Raw genomic sequence first — 17,635 nt, forward strand, 5'->3', positions numbered from 1 at the left:
AAGGGGAGGAGGACCTCCTATGCTGCATTTCTCCTGAACGGGCTTTGCTTACATGGCTGCAGCAGCGATGTGCTCGTTTACCGCTAAGGCCAGCAAATGACAGCAGCGGTCATATGGTGTGTGGTTATGGCATTGCTTCAGCCAAGGAGATGATGTAATGGCTAGAGTGGCGGTGCTGGAAGCAAAGGGGGATTTGAACCAGTAAGTATAACTCCGGTACAAGGCTGCTTCCAGCTTTGTTAGAAAGAGATTGTCATGTACTATATGATGTCTGATTTTCATTTTTTACATCAATTATGGCATAACCCCTTTAAGTTCTGTTTTGCAAAACAAAAACAAAAACAAAAACAAGAAAAACCAACACAAATTAACAGAAATGTGTAAATGTATTTTTATTATGAAGCAACAATTGGAGCATGGATTTCCCAGATATTAAATGTAGACTTTAATAAAATTTGCCCAGCTAATGTTTAAAGAAGGCTGTCGTCTGCAAAGTCCCTGACATCTAGGAACAGAAGTAATTATACAAGAGAGACAGAGAGGTGTTGCTGCACCGCTCCCAGGTCACCAGCAATGCCAGATGTCCCCAACTAAAGCAGCAGTTCATGTTCTTGGATGCCTTTGACTCGGGTGAAACGGACTTTATAACTGACAGGTAACGAGTTGTTAACTCTGTTGCTGCCAGAGGCTCTAGACGCATGCTCGATTTGTGGCCATGTAGCCCCGTTATGTACATAGGATTTTACCAGAATTTTTATATTAAAAGACTAAACTGCATGAAATAATAATATAAAAAAAAAACCCTAGGAAAAAAAAAACATTGCAGCTGAGTATCATGAAAGAACAGGACAGTCTGGGAGGCAGACCGCGGTTTTCATACATAACCCACTTCACAAGAACAAAAAGACGCGCTCTCCAATCAATCCGTTATTTAAATACGACCGTGTCTAACATGGCTGCTAAACACTGGACAATGTTTGAGGTCATCAGAACATCCACGTGTTCTTCCAAGTGGCGCTTGGGATCCTGTGAGGGAAAAACAGAAAAAAGGACTGGTAACCACGGTGTGTGCAAAGTCACTTAAGGGCCTTTGTGGGACTCCTATACGGATGACCTATCCTCACGATAGTAGAAACAGATGTGCAGGAACAGCACTCAATGGTCCGTACTTCTTACAGGAAGATGCAACAGCCCCGCACCAGCCGCAGATCCAATCAGCCAGAAAATACGTGGAAATCAAACAGCAGTGGCAGCATCTCCCATCATTTCATCTTTATTGAGGACTTCACAGCATACAAAAAATCAGCAACGTTTCGGCTGTACAACAGCCTTTGTCAAGCATGACAAAGGCTGTTGTACAGCCGAAACGTTGCTGATTTTTTGTATGCTGTGAAGTCCTCAATAAAGATGAAATGATGGGAGATGCTGCCACTGCTGTTTGATTTCCACGTATCCTCACGATGGGTCATCAATTTCAGATCTGCAGGAGTTCGATTCCTGGCACCCCGCGGATAAGCAGTTTGAAAAGCGATGCGGCACCTCTTATGGCCAGTGACGTCGCATGGATTAGTTGCAAATGAATGGGCCTGAGATGCAATATCAAGCGTGGCTGCTATACAATGCTGTGAAGGCCGAGGAGGAGTGCCGTGGGCTCTTTAAACAGCTGATCTGCTGGGGTACTGGGTGTCAGACCCCCACCAATCAGATACTGATGACTTCTCCTGTGGATAGGTCATCAGGGAATATGTTCAACATATACCTCAGAAGTGTACAAAACCAGGTGTGAACACGGCCTTTGCTATTGACAATTTTTTCCCGATATGCAAATAGGGTGAAATCTGTCAATTAAGCTGACCCGGGCGGGGAGAAACTGGCAGGGAGCCGACCCTGTAATGCTTCTCCCTGTTCCCGGTAATCAGGGAGCCACAGCTCGGGCAGCAAGAAGCTCCTAACGAGTTCTGAGGTTTCCTTTAAAGCCCAAACTACTGAACTCTTCATCACATTTCCCACGACTCCAACCATCTGATGGAGTATAAGAGGTTACGTACCTGTTTCCCAACATTTTTTATGGCAAGCTGCTCAGGTGTCATCTTATCTTCCTCTTCCACAGCCTGAAAGAGAGGAGGAAATGCAGAAAATGATTCATGGCTGCGCAAAAATGACTTACAAGATTGAATATTAACATACAATACATTGCACAATTGATGCTCATGTTCTAAGTCTGGAACCTTCTTTAGTTCACTTTTAATTCAACAACCTGCAGACAGATTTCATTTACAGGGCATCTGTCAGCAGTTTTGTACCTATGACACTGGCTGACCTGTTACATGTGCACTTGGCAGCTGAAGGCGTCTGTGTTGGTCTCATGGTCATATGTGTCCGCATTGCTGAGAAAAATGATGTTTTATTATATGCAAATGAGCCTCTAGAAGCAACGGGGGCGTTTCCACTGCACCTATAGGCTCTGCTCTCTCTGCACTTTGATTGACAGGGCCATTCAGTAAAAATGATCACGCCTGCCTGGCCCCGTCAATTAAAGTGCAGAGGGCGCGGCAGTGAGAGCAAAACCTCTAGGTGTAACGGAAACGCCCCCGTTGCTCCTAGAGGCTTATTTGCATATATTCAATATTTATTTTTCTCAGCCCTTTTCCTAAACATTAGAATTGTAATACGGGAGACAAACACTGCTTACCGTGCCGAGAGTGATTTTGTATTTCATTATAATACAAAACTTAATTTGAATTTTACTTTATTCTAATTATTCAGATTAATTCTCAACAGAAAAAGGCTCCTCAGTGGCGGCTTGAAACGTGGCTCTCGGCAACTGGACCACCTTATTTAAAAGCTCCATTTACAGCCAACAATTGCACATTTTGATGGGGGGGGGGGGGGGTGAAGCAGGGAGCTGGGCAATCAACACATTGTGTTTCAGTTTTACAGCTGGTGCATTTTCTAGGAAAATTTCTAATGTATGTGGTGAACACAAACCCTCATTATAAGCAGGCTATACACCCCATATTCTTGGGCTATGCATCCGTCCAGCACCTGTGCCAAAAGTATTCCTGAGCTCATACACTGAACCTAAACTTGAAAGGTTGTGTTAAACAGGGCCTGTGACGTCCTCGGAGAAATGCCAATGACGGCGACTGAACAGGGGAATCCGGGAGGGAAAAAAAGGAAACAGTGCCGGAGTTACCAAAGATAAGGTGTGCAGTCAAATTTATTTCTGAGAAAGTGACAGGTCCCCTTTAACATAAGCCTATAGATTAGGGTGAAAATAAATATCTATAATGTATCATAAAGTCCATATAACATGAAGCTACTACCATCATATGGGCAAAATTATAGAAAAAAAAATAAAAGCTTTAATACAAGATAACGGACGTAAAACCAATCGATCACACCACGGCTTTCTTCTGTAAGTGCATTGTACAGAGCTTTCTAATAAATGTGACCATGCGCTCTCTCCTCCATATTCTTACAAGCTTTCAATGAAATATGTACAGATCCAATTTGCCAATGCAGAAGAAAGCTGAATGGTTTCCTCCCGTCTAACGCAGACTGTGACCGTGATGCCACAAGAGAGATTTCACCTTCGAGTCTCTCAGAGCTACATGGAAAGCTTCTCAATGCCATGCCTGACACCCACTCTCATCCACTGGCAGCAGCCACATTGGGAAAAAAATTGAAATGACAACACACGCTACAGGCTCGGATCCTAATCAGTTCCCGCTGCATGGCGACTTGAACGTTTGTCTGATATATGTAAATGGAATTCAGTAACGAGCTAACAAGAGAGGGGAAAAGCAAAGCCATTTGTAAGCACATAAATAAAAATAAAAAATATATATATATCTCCATCAGCCCTACATTAAGCTGGAGTAAACAGTTTACTTTAAAGGGGTGTTCCAAGACCATGATACTGATGGCCTTATCCGTCAATATCAGATCCTGGGGGTCTCTGTCTTCTGGCAACTTCACGGATCAGCTGACTGAAAGCGCCATGATGATCCGGTGAGGATCTCGTCCCCCTTCACTGTTTACCAGGCACAGCGCTGTGCATTTTGTAGTGGCAGTGCCTGGTATTGCAGCTCTCATTTGAATGGGAGAGCAGTACCAGGCACCGGTAAAAAGTGAGATGGCCCCTTCAATCAGCTGACTGGAGGAGGTGCCAGGAATAGGACCCCCACCAATTGAATACTGATTACCTAGCCTAACCTTTAAAGTCTTACAACACCCCTCAAGATCCCCAAGAACAAGCTCTCTTGGTGCCCAAGGAAGAGAATATAATATTTGACACCCCATCTTCAATAGAGGACCGGTGGGACAAACTTCAGCGTGTCTGTAGTGTCCGTCGGTTCCTGTACATCCTTCACCTTTCTTAGGTCTATATTTTGGTCCATAAATTGTGTCCCCCCTTTATCCCAAAGGCAGCCGCCTACCCCTCATACCCGTTCCTGCAGTATTTATCCACAACCTACCCAGGCTTGCATTAAAACCTCCATTTGCGACTTGCGTGGGACAGGACAAGTAGGAATCACTTCAAGGTATAAAATATCTTCACTTCAAATACCAAGGTGCCGATAATCCAACGATAAATTATCTTAACTCGCTACCGTTTTACCACGCTATGTGGCGTAAAGCAGACGTCTAGTCTTAGTTTAGTAAATGACTTTAGATTTAAAGCACTACATATGGGTAAAGCATAAAGGGGGCTGCCACACGTGCTGAATACCCACTCTAAAAAGTGTTTCTTCTCATCATAGGGCTCTTGCGCCATAGAATATGCATGCACATGGGAAAAGCAGACCAGTGCCAAACACAAAGTGGCATTTACTTGCATTGCTGTCACTTCCTTTTAGTTAGGTCCCATGCACCTGAAAGGAATTTATATGAACCGCATTTTTTACAGATCGGATGCAGAACCATTCATTTCAATGGGGCCCCAAAAAATGTGGACAGCACGTGTACCGTCTTGCTTCCGTATGTCTGTTCCGCTGGACCCCAAAAAAAGATAGAACATGTCCTATCCCTTACCAATATGTCTCCAATGTCTTTTGAGACAACCGCTGTAATGTTATTTCTTTCTTTTGAGGCCTAATGCACATGAAAACTGACCCTTGAAAAAAATTAAGAACTTCCATGTTCATTCTGCTTTTTTCACACTCTGATCAGTAAAAAAAAAAAAAAAAAACGGAAAACAGGACCTGCTGTGAGCTTGGGGAAACGGATACGTGAAAATAACAAGTGTGCATTGAATTGCATGGGCCAGTGTGCAGTCCGGCTAGTGAAGTACACCAAGGGAAATATGGTCTTGTGTGTAAGCCCTAATGATGTCGTCAGGACTAGTGTTGAGCGAACTTCTGTTTTCAAGTTCGGTGTACAAGGTTCGGGATATCTAAGTATTCCGTTACGTGGTAGCGGAACCCATAGACATCCCAAACCCGAATCTTGTAGGCCGATCTTGAAAACACAAGTCTGCTCAACGTTAGTCAGCACTCCAAAATGTTTTGCTGAATGTTCTACAATTATTCCACTAGGAAATAAATATAGGTAAGATCGGAGTCCCAATCTATACCTTGTAGCCAATATGATAAGCAGCATGTCATCCGACTGGCTATAATGCAGCCCACACAGGATTTCCTTATGTACTAAAAAGACTAAACTCCTAGAACACGTGCTGGATACCTTATTATAATTCTTGGCAAGCTCCAACATCTCCTTCACAACCGTCTCGTTGAGTTTACAGTGTTCACTGTAGTCCTGAAGTGTCAGTCCCTCCATCCAGCTCTTCTTGTGCAAGTTCAACAGCATCTGCAACAGAAACATTCACCGAATCATAACCACCTGAAAGCAACAAAACAAACTGCTGCCAATAAAGGACTATAAGAAAAATGACAACATGCAGCAGATGACAAACTACAATCTCCCAGCACATCATTCAGTGAGAGGTTGTGTACACACCACATAGCTGATGGGATGCTGGACTTTCATATAGGTAACATGCGGCACAATGTTGGGACGCTTCTCATTCTAAACATTAAAGGCTATGAACATCTTCAGGGGCAATTTTTTTTAGGATTGCATTTTACTCATTTTGGGCTAAGGCTACTTTCACACTAGCTGCCCCCCAACAACTTGTGGGGTCTCCCACCTAATAGGACCATCGTTGTCCAACTCCTTTACACCCTAAAGATCCACTGATCTAAGGATTGCCTTTTGCATACTTTGGATTTTTCCCCTGATGATAGACCACTTGAAACGTGACACGTCGGGAACTATCCTATAGGGCAGGGGTCGGCAACCCCCGGCACGCGTGCCCGGCATGGCACGCGAGTCTGTCTCTGCTGGCACGTGTGAGCGGCTGTCAATTTCGCCCCATAAGACGCACTTTTTCTTCCCCCAAAATGGGGAGAAATGCCCCTGCGTCTTATGGGGCGAATGCTTGCCGTTTTACATCGCAAGCTGCGATGTAGGAGCGAGCGGGGACTCGGGGAGGGACTGGGAGGAGGATCTGGGGGCTGGCAATAGCGGCGGGGCGGTGCAGTCAGTGTAGTATAGCCCCGCCCCCGCCGCTCCGGTATACTAATATAAGATGTCATGTTCATTTATTGGTTATTAAACATGCTCCCTCAGTCCTATTACTACCTTACATCCTAATTGCATCTGTAGAATTCAGGCAGGCCAGGCGGGCGGCAGCGTAACTCTTGTCATGTGCCTGAATGAAGCAGGCGGCGCAGGCAAGTGACGTCAGTGAGAGACGCGCCGACCGTCCGGCTTGGGCTGCCTGAATTCTACAGAAGCGATTAGGATGTAAGGTAGTAATAGGACTAAGGGGGCATGTTTAATAACCAATAAATGAATATAACATCTTATATTTGTATACTGGCGGCGGGGGCGGGGGGGGGGGGGGGAGGCGGGGGCGATCTGTGGATGGCACAGTTATGGGCTGGGGGGGGTCTGTGGATGTCACTGTCATGGGCTGGGGGGGGTCTGTGGATGTCACTGTTATGGGCTGGGGGGTCTGTGGATGGCACATATATAACAGTGCCACACACAGATCCCCCCAGCCCATAACAGTGCCATCCGCAGATTCCCCCCTGTAACAGTGCCAGCCACAGATCCCCCTGTAACAGTGTCCGTCATCCACAGATCCCTCCCATAAGTGTCCGTCATCCACAGATCCCCCCATAACAGTGTCCGTCATCCACAGATCCCCCCATAACAGTGTCCGTCATCCACAGATCCCCCCATAACAGTGTCCGTCATCCACAGATCCCCCCATAACAGTGTCCGTCATCCACAGATCCCCCCATAACAGTGTCCGTCATCCACAGATCCCCCCATAACAGTGTCCGTCATCCACAGATCCCCCCATAACAGTGTCCGTCATCCACAGATCCCCCCATAACAGTGTCTGTCATCCACAGATCCCCCCATAACAGTGTCAGCCACCCACAGACCACCATTAGTTCCAAACCCACCAAACACACAGCACACCTTTTGGTTAAAAAAAATTTTTTTCTTATTTTCCTCCCCAAAAACCTAGGTGCGTCTTATAGGGCGAAAAATACGGTACGTGATTCGCCCACCCACCTCTGACATTGCCGCATTTCATAAAAAGTATAAAAATGAAAATCTAACTAACACTATGGAGCGCTGTTGTTCACTGGCACCCGGTTGTCTGATGGTTTCAAAAATGGCACTCTGTGTGTAAAAGGTTGCTGACCCCTGCTATAGGGCATAATAGGGATACCTCCATATCCTAGGGTAAGGTATCCGGACAGGGCCGCCCCTTGCGGGGTAGGAACTCTGTATAGACAGGCAGGTGAAAAATAGCAAAGCCCCCATCCCCAATTAGGGATCATTAGGGATATTGGTTCCCTGCACTGTCTACTTTCACACTAGCGTTTCTATTTTCCGGTATTGAGATCCGCCATAGGGTCTCAATACCGGAAAAAAAACACTTCCGTTTTGTTTAGATTCATTGTTAATGGGGACAAAACGTAACTGAACAGAATGCTCCAAAATGCATTCCATTCCGTTCTCATACCTGGGATGCGGAGCAAAACGAATCTGTCATGACCCACAATGCAAGTCAATGGGGACGAATCCGTATTCTCTGACACAATAGAAAACGGATCTGTTCCCCATTGACTTTCAATGGAGTTCATGACGGATCCGTCTTGGCTATGTTACAGATAATACAACCGGATCCGTTCATAACAGATACAGATGGGTTGTATTATCAGTAACGGAAGTGTTTTTGCCTAAAATCAGTTTTTCTATTGGTCTTTAATTAAAAAATTTCTATAGGGTTAAGTTTCAGTCTGCAGACTGTGTTTTACACTGAAGTGCACCATGTTGCTGTTCTGACAGCTGGATGGATAGCCCTAATCTCTGAATTCCTGACAGCTCATAAACATACAATGTTTATGAGCCGTCAGTTCAGAGATCATGCTTCACATAAGCCGTCAGAACAGCAACACGATTGGACTCTGTGTAAAGCAGAAAGTGACAGTCTTGCAGATGGACTGAAATGTAACCCTGTAGAACAAAAACTGTTGAAATTTTTTAATAAAGACCAGTTTTAAAATATATCTTTAGCTCAATATAAGTAAAATGCAATCATGAAAAAAAAAAAAATAGCCTTTAATCATCGGTAAAAATGGTGTTCACTATGTCTAATTAGACATATTACACCTAGAGACAACCTGTCACCATGATTTTGCGCATAGAGCTGGGGACATGGGCTGCTAGATGGCCGCTAGCACATCTGCAGTACTCAGGTCCCATAGCTCTCCGCGCTTTTATTGTGTTAAAAAACAGTTTTGAGTGATATGCAAATTACCTGATATGAGTCCTGTAGCCGGAGATGAGTCAAGCGTCAAGGAGCCCAGCACCGCCCCGCGTCCTCCGATTCTCCTCCTTGCCGGCTGACGTCACAGAGCTGGAGCGCCGAAATCTCGCGATGCGCGAGCTAGCGCATGCGCAGTGTCGGCATCATGTTCATTCCCTGTGCTGGCATCAGCACAGGGAACGAACTACACATGCGCTAGCTCGCGCATTGCGAGATTTCGGCGCTCCAGCTCTGTGACGTCAGCCGGCAAGGAGGACAATCTGAGGACGCCGGGCAGTGCTGGGCTCCTTTCCGCTTGACTCCTCTCCGGCTACAGGACTCATATCAGGTAATTTGCATATCACTCAAAACTGTTTTTTAACACAATAAAAGCGCGGAGAGCTATGGGACCTGAGTACTGCAGATGTGCTAGTGGCCATCTAGCAGCCCATGTCCCCAGCTCTATGCGCAAAATCATGATGACAGGTTCCCTTTAAATTCAGTGGGTGAATATAGCAGCTTTTAAACATGAAGCACATTCCGTATGAAAAAAATAAAAAAAAGTCCAATTATTATTATTTTTTTAAGTTATCACGGGATATTTAATAAATGTCTGCGCTCACTTTAGGCCCAACCTCTAGGAAACCACAGGGGGTCCCAAGCAGCCCTTTTCTCCATGGTGTATTAATGCAGTGAGGAGGAAGTTGAATGGAGTCATGCGTGTGCCCTGGAGAACCCTTCAATGTTCTGCTCACTGACATCATGCAGAGAGAAGGAACGTGTGCGCGCACATGTGTGGGGGTAACCACCGCTCTAGTGATCAGTGCAGATGCTGGTGGTGGGGACACAACTCTGGGACCTGCATCCAACTACAGAACGGACCCTGGACCACTTCTTTCTGCCAGGTAGGAGCTTTCTGGAGATGAGCACGTGTCCCAGAGATGGAATCTGCATCTATCAAAAAATTATGACATATCCACAGCATATACTATAAATAGGGATGAAACATCCAATGTCGATTCACAAAACTTTGTTTCAATATTGTACGGAGTGAGCGCTTCGTACAGTATTAGAATGTATTGACTCCGATGAGCCTGAAGTTATTACTTCGCGAAGTCTCGCGAGACTTCGCATAATAACTTCAAAAATTGATTTCTACTGTAAAATAAATATTTCCCGAACTCTGGTTCGGTTCCAAGGTACCAGAGTTCGGAAAATGATTTTTTAGAGTAGAAATCAATTAATTAAGTTATTACACGAAGTCTCGCGAGACTTTGCGAAGTAATAACTTCGGCTCATCGGAGCCAATACATTTTAATACTGTACGGAGCGCTCACTCCGTACGGTATTGAAACAAAGTTTTATGCGAATCGACTCTGGATGTTTCATCCGAAGTTGATTCGCTCATCCCCAACTATAAATATCTAATCGGAATACCCCCTTTAAATATGTTATACAATATCCCAAACCAGCTAATGCTGTGTGTTCTGGGCTGGACATGACACCTAGTCTGCCCCTTGTCACATTTATAATTGAAGGATAGTCTACAACCACATTTTACGTGGCAAGTGCTGCACAAATGGAAAGCAAGTAAAAAAGGTGCAATTTCTAATATGTAAAAAAAATATAAAAAAATAATATATAGATTTAACAGAGCCTAACAGATCCTACTGGCTTATAATGGTTTTTATAAACATACAGGCTACACTATTCTGCCTGTTGGAACTGAACTGAGACACCGCGCAGGTTTTCAAACTCTTCCACAGTAGTTAAAGGGAACCTGTCATCAACTTTGTGCTGTCCATACTAACGGCATCATAAAAGTAGATACAGGGGAGATGATTTCAGCGATCTGTCATTTAAAACTTAAATGCAAGTGGTTGCCGAGAACCAACATCACAATCATTGCAGACTGGGCCTGGAAAAGAGTCACGGTTATTCCTGCTCCCTATGACCACCTGCTGATGGCTGACAGTCTTCTACCTAGTTTTCTCCCTTTCTGTCTAGGAGAGAACTGCCAATCATCAGCAGATGGGTGAGAGAGAAGGAGATTATAATAACCAGGACTCTTCTCAGGTAGATTTGACTCTTTTCCAGGCCTGGGCTGCAATGATGAAGATGCTGGTTCTCGGCAACCACTTACTTTTAGCTCATGAGTGACACACCGCTGACATCAGCATTTCTGTCACTATTTTATGCTGCCCCTCAGTGAGGTCAGCGTAAAGTTGATGACAGGTTCCCTTTAATATTTGCATAAATGAAAGAAAAACCATAAACCGAAAGTAAGATGCAAGGAATAAAACTCTGGTGTCGTCCTCTCTGCCACTTATTGCAGACTGTCCCCATGAACACATACCCAGATAATACCTGCAGCAATGGCAGTAGAAATACTCGCCTTTTGTTCCAGCTCGTTCTTCCTGTAGTTAATGGTTATAGAGTAGTAATGCCTGTTCAGTCCGTGAATTAGTGCCTATGGAAAACAAACTGGCATCAGATAAAGATTACATACACACTTTCCCGGAGTTTAATGGTCTGGACACAAGACATGACTGCACTGCATAAAGTCGAGCTTTGTTCCACATTGATGGTCCAGTTTGGAGTGGGGGGCTTTGACCCACCGGAATCTGTGGGGAGACCAGACAAGTGCTCAATCCCTTTGGAAGTGGAACATTACACGGCTCCCACTGATATGGCTGAACTTTCCATGTAATGCATGGACATGGAGGGTTCTCCACTGCAAGAGAAGCTCTTTGTAGTCACTTTTTGCTCTGTCTATTAGGTTAGGGCTATGAATGGATGACCCTCCGCTCTAATAACTTAATCTCCTGCTGAGACACCAGATCCACTCAGAGAATCTGACCGATAGAAACCTTCAAAATCTGCATTACAAAGTTGGGCGGTGCGCCCTCCATTCATTTTTATGGGACTATTTTCGGAACTATTATAAAAGTGAATAGACAGAACGCCACGCAAGCACGGTGCACTCTCGTTCACTTTGGGGGCCCCACTCTCAGGATAGATAGTTGCGGGTCTCAGATGTGCCACCAAAGTGTGAGGTAACAACTCCTTTGAAGGGTACCTGTCAACATGAGAATGCAGTGCAACCTAAATCCTGTTTTTCAGTTAGGGTCCATTCACAAGTCCGTGAATGTGTCCGCACGCGTTCCGCAAATTGCGGAACGGGTGCGGACCCATTCATTCTCTATCGGGCAGGAATGGATGCGAACAGCACACAGTGTGCGGTCAACATCCGCATTTCCGGAGCGCGGCCCCAATCTTCTGGTCCGCGGCTCCCGTAAAAAATAGAGCATGTCCTATTCTTGTCTGCAATTGCGGACAAGAATAGGCAGTTCTATGGGGGTGCCGGCCGGGTGTATTGCGGATCCTCAATACACTATGGAAGTGTGAATGGACCCTTAAAAGGGTTGTCCGGGTTCAGACCTGAACCCAGACATATCCCAATTTTCACCCAGGCAGCCCCGCTAATATGAGCATCAGAGCATTTGCCATGTGCTGAATCGGCAGGGCAAAGGCTTTTTTTTTTGGCGATCCGGTGATGTACCGGGCTCTCCATGGGTAAAGCTAGGCAGAGGCTTAACATCTAGCAGTGAGACCGCTGACGTCATCAGCACTAATGGGCGGGCTTTATCACTGCCCTAGCCTGTAAAGCGGCTAGGGCAGCACTAAAGCCCACCAATCGGAGCCGGTGAAGTCACTAGAATACACTGCTCGGCAGAAGCCTCCGCCTAGCAGTGTAAAAACAAACAAAACAGCCCTATACGGCGCAGGGCAAAGGAGAGTATCAGAGCATGATGCTCATATTAGGGGGCTGCCTGGGTGAAAATGAGGGTATGTCCAGGTTCAGCTCTGAACCCGAACAACCACTTTAACCTGAAGAGAAGGTTTCAGCAGTACTTGGTATACTTTCACACTAGCGTTGTTTGAATCCGGCGTTCAATTCAGTCACCGGAACTGCCCGCCGGATCCGGAAAAACGTGTGAAAACGGATTACATTTGAATCCTGATCAGGATTTTGATCACAATGAAAAAATGCATTGGAAAAAAACGGATCCGACATTTATGGACTAACTTTTTTTTCACATTTTTCGGGTTTAACATGCAAAAGCCGGATCCGGTTTGACGGAACACACGGCACCGGATCCGGCGTTTATGCAAGTCAATGGGAAAAAGGCCGGATCCGGCGTTCAGTCCAAGTGTTCCGGATTTTTGGCCAGAGGTAAAAATACAACATGCTACGGTTTTCTGAAAAGCCTGATCAGTCAAAAAGACTGAACTGAAGACATCCTGATGCATCCTGAACAGATTACTCTCCATTCAGAATGCATTAGGATAAGACTGATCAGTTCTTTTCCGGATTTGAGCCCCTAGGACGGAACTCAGCGCCGGAAAAGAAAAACGCTAGTGTGAAAGTGCCCTTAGCCTTCCGACGTGTCACTGATTTAGAAATATCGGGTGTGATCACCAGGGCTGTGGAGTCGGTAGATAAATGTTCCGACTCAGACTCCTCAGTTTTATGTACTTCCGACTCCGACTCCTCTGTATTAATATGCGAATGTATTTTATACATTCCTTGAGGGAAAGAAACGCAACCTACCACAGGACTACTGGCTGGGAAGCCAACAGTCTACTGTATTGCACAGTTTAAGCAAAAGACAAACACAATGAAAACAAAGTTTTATTAATTTTTTTTATTCTAAAACATGATTTTCCTAGGAGAATCCCATAGTCATGTTTAAAGTTTAAGCTAACAATCGGAGTTTACAAGTTTTTATAGCCTTAGCTAAATGACAGCAGTTTTTCCAATGGTTTACAGCTTCAGTCTTGAACTATTGGCCCTCCATTCCCTTCACTTATACAAGTGTCTCACTCTCTAGTCCTGCAAAAAACATATTTTTTTAATCCCTTATCAGTGAGAGGCTAGGTTACACATGGACGCTGAGTTCCCTGTAAAAGCAGAACACAACACTATGGAAAGTATAAGTATTGCAGCTCCTAATTGTGCGTTGCGTGCCATATAGTGAAGCACACTAAAAGCATGCTTCTTCACGGTCACTTAAAGGGAACCTGTCACCATGATTTTGCGCATAGAGCTGGGGACATGGGCTGCTAGATGGTCGCTAGCACATCTGCAGTACCCAGGTCCCATAGCTCTCCGCGCTTTTATTGTGTTAAAAAACAGTTTTGAGTGATATGCAAATTACCTGATTTGAGTCCTGTAGCCGGAGATGAGTCAAGCGGAAAGGAGCCCAGCACCGCCCCGCGTCCTCCGATTCTCCTCCTTGCCGGCTGACGTCACAGAGCTGGAGCGCCGAAATCTCGCGATGCGCGAGCTAGCGCATGCGTAGTTCGTTCCCTGTGCTGATGCCAGCACAGGGAATGAACATGATGCCGACACTGCGCATGCGCTAGCTCGCGCATCGCGAGATATCGGCGCTCCAGCTCTGTGACGTCAGCCGGCAAGGAGGAGAATCGGAGGACGCGGGGCGGTGCTGGGCTCCTTGACGCTTGACTCATCTCCGGCTACAGGACTCATATCGGCTAATTTGCATATCACTCAAAACGGTTTTTTAACACAATAAAAGCGCGGAGAGCTATGGAACCTGGGTACTGCAGATGTGCTAGCGACCATCTAGCAGCCCATGTCCCCAGCTCTATGCGCAAAATCATGGTGACAGGTTCTCTTTAACGTGTTCGTTTTGCGGTTACGTGAGGCACTGCATGCATTGGTCTTTATTCTTACAGTAGAGAAGTCATTAATTATAACTTTTTGTGAATTGGGACATTTAAACTTGCTTTTTTTTTTATTCCAATCTAAATTTAGTAGGAGTCGGAGTCGGTGCATTGTTTGCAGACTCCGACTCCAGGTACCCAAAATTTCCCCCGACTTCGACTCCGACTCCACAGCCCTGGTGATCACGTAACTACCTGAATGGCTGTGGGCTCTCCTGCTGAAGTCCTGACTGGATGTGCGCCTGTGTCTTCCTGTTCTGCTGCATCTACACTATGCAAAGAACAGGAAGACAAAGGAACATGTAAATTACAGGTTATACTGAATCTTTTCCCATAAAACTGCACAGCTATCGGCTCAGCTCCTCCTGAATTATGCTGCCTGCAAATTGCGCTGCATTTTCATGGTGACAGGTTCCCCTTCAATCCATACACGGTAAACAGATTGCTTCAAGAAACCAGAAAGGAAGCAACTTTACGGCAAACCTTTTACAGCTTAATTACACACTTTTAGAAAGAACAATTAGGAGAAATAAGAAATCAGACTAATTATTTTAACATGGCGAAAAGCAGGCGCTTGTTATCTTCAATTAGTACAACCTAAGGTGCGGTGGAGAATTTTTTTTTTTCCCCGAGAGTCTAAAGCGTAGGATGTTCTTCACCCCTCTAAACGATAATGAAGGAGCAAAATGTTTATGCTGAAGGTCATTACAGGTTGGCTAAAGGGTCCGGTGTACGCTATTCTCTAGAAACCTGCAAGTGTGGACTTGTCCAGCCCCAAACGTCAAGACAATTTCTCTTCTCATTAGGACCTAGGGTTGTTGTTTTTTAATGTACACTTGGCGTTCTTGAGTGATCACAGGGAGTGAAGGCCGACTATATCACATAACACCTTGCTTTAATTTATTCTCGTTAGCGGGAAGGAAAAAAAGTGAACAAAAAAAAATAAATAATAAATTTAGAACCTGCTGTTAAAAGCTTAAACGGACATAGCCAGACCTCAACGATAGCTTGTAAGCCCCAAATCCCCAGACGATGGACTCCAACCACAACAGGCGTATAGAATTTCAGGAAGGATCTTTATTGCAGTGTTTCCCAACCAGTGTGCCTCCAGCTGTTGCAAAACTACAACTCCCAGCATGCCCGCACAGCCAAAGGCTGTCCGGGCATGCTGGGAGTTGTAGTTTTGCAACAGCTGGAGGCACACTGGTTGGGAAACACTGCTTTATTGGACACCAAGGAAATTCATTAGCTATATTTTCTATAGGGTAAATGATCAGATGGACCACTCCGCTTAGGCTACTTTCACACTAGCATTTCTATTTTCCGGTATTGAGATCCAGCAGAGAATCTCAATATCGGAGAAAAACGCTTCCATTTTGTCCCTATTCATTGTCAATGGGGACAAAACGTAACTTAACAGAACGCTCCAAAATGCATTTAGTTCCATTTGAATGAACTGCAATTTTCTTTCTGTCATGGGTTGTGGAGAAAAGGGGATCCGTCATGACCCATAATGCAAGTCAATGGGGATGGATCGGTTTTCTCTGACACAATAGAAAACGGATCCGTCCCCCATTGACTTTCAACGGTGTTCATGACGGATCCGTCTTGGCTATGTTAAAGATAATACAACCGGATCCGTTCATAACGGATGCAGATGATTGTATTATCAGTAATGGAAGAGTTTTTGCTGATCCCTGCCGGATCCAGCAAAAACGCTAGTGGGAAAGTAGCCGTACTGATGCAGCGTGGGACTGTCACTGCTATAATAAGGGTTATTATTGGGATCCCTCACGCTTTTTTCCCCCCAGAAGAATCTCTATCCTTACAAATAAGCTTGAGCGAATCGAGCTTCAGATCATATGGCCTGTATTTGTTCTAGATTGTAAAATCCTGAAAACATAAAATTTTTCCTTTTTTTAAAAAAAGTTTTTATTTTCTAATTTTCCATTTTTATATGATTATTTTTATATAAATCTGAGAAATTTTCTCTCTCAAGATAAGTTTGTCATCAGCAGTAAGCCTCACTGTCCTCGACCTACCTGTATAGATGGCTTGTTTAAGTGGCCAAGATTGGAAGTGGTTTGCCTTGGTTCGTGTCCCAAAACCATCATGTTGGCATTGATTAATCTGAAGGCGTCGATAACAACCTGTAAAATAAAAGAAAAACTGTCACGTCAATTCCTAGTTGGACACGAGAAGTGAACAACGACGGTCACTGCGCAATCCGCTCGTGTAAGTCTTGGCGCCGTTCCCCATACTCATTTCATTACAATATTAATAAAACCTCCCCCCCCTGCCGTGTGAACCATCAGGACACTTCTCTCGCTTTGGAAGGAAAAATAACTCCAATTATTGTATTTTTTATCCTTATAGAGAGACTAGTAAGTATAGATAGCCGATGTGTAAGGCGATTTATGCATTCTGGGTAGTGCTTCCTGCAGACCCGGCACCTAAGTCCCATCTTCTCTTCAATGTCAGGGAGAGGCTGGGCATTAAACTGAGCACAAGCTAAGGGACCGGGCTGAGGCCCAGTCCTGTCACATCAATTACACAAGGTAGATACGTGAAATGACAACAAAATTATAGCCAGCTAGGAACAATTCTCCAAATCAGATGGCTTTCATAAGTTCAGGCCATGGATGTCTATCTGCTGACAATCTGCTTTTTTTTCCGGCTGTTTTCCCTAAATACCAACACGGGATGGACAATCTAAGCACGTCAAGCACATGCAAGGTTAGAATAAGTCCTACAAGCAAGAGCTCCTACAGCTGGAAGGCCAAAAGTAAATCAATCTAGACTTAAAGGGGTTGTCCAGTATTAAAAATACATGGCTACTTTCTTCCGAAAACAGCGCCACGTCTGTCCACGGTATGATAGCTCAGCCTCGCTCTTCAATACAGCTACGCTGCAATACCAGACACAACCTGTGGACAGGTGAGGCATGGTTTTAAAAGAAAGCAGCCATGTTTTTCTAATCCTGGACATTTCCTTTAAGAAGTGATTTACACACCCATCAGCCATAACATGAATGCCTTATGTTGT

General features: G+C 44.9%; 1 protein-coding gene across 1 annotated transcript in view; it reads right to left on the reverse strand.

Annotated features, from left to right (window-relative positions):
• Positions 1–373: 373 nt before the first annotated feature.
• Positions 374–17,635, reverse strand: part of PSMD14 (proteasome 26S subunit, non-ATPase 14) — an 86,747-nt gene continuing 69,485 nt past the window's right edge. Inside the window, exons 7-11 of the mRNA XM_040440455.1 lie at positions 16,633–16,740; positions 11,235–11,309; positions 5,689–5,814; positions 2,049–2,111; positions 374–1,026 (exon numbers count right to left, since the gene is read on the reverse strand). Of these exons, the coding sequence (XP_040296389.1) occupies positions 928–1,026; positions 2,049–2,111; positions 5,689–5,814; positions 11,235–11,309; positions 16,633–16,740 (471 nt within the window). The 3' untranslated portion in view covers positions 374–927. The remainder of the gene's footprint in view (positions 1,027–2,048; positions 2,112–5,688; positions 5,815–11,234; positions 11,310–16,632; positions 16,741–17,635) is intronic.

This window comes from Bufo bufo, chromosome 7, assembly GCF_905171765.1.
Source record: "Bufo bufo chromosome 7, aBufBuf1.1, whole genome shotgun sequence".
Lineage (NCBI taxonomy): Eukaryota > Metazoa > Chordata > Amphibia > Anura > Bufonidae > Bufo > Bufo bufo.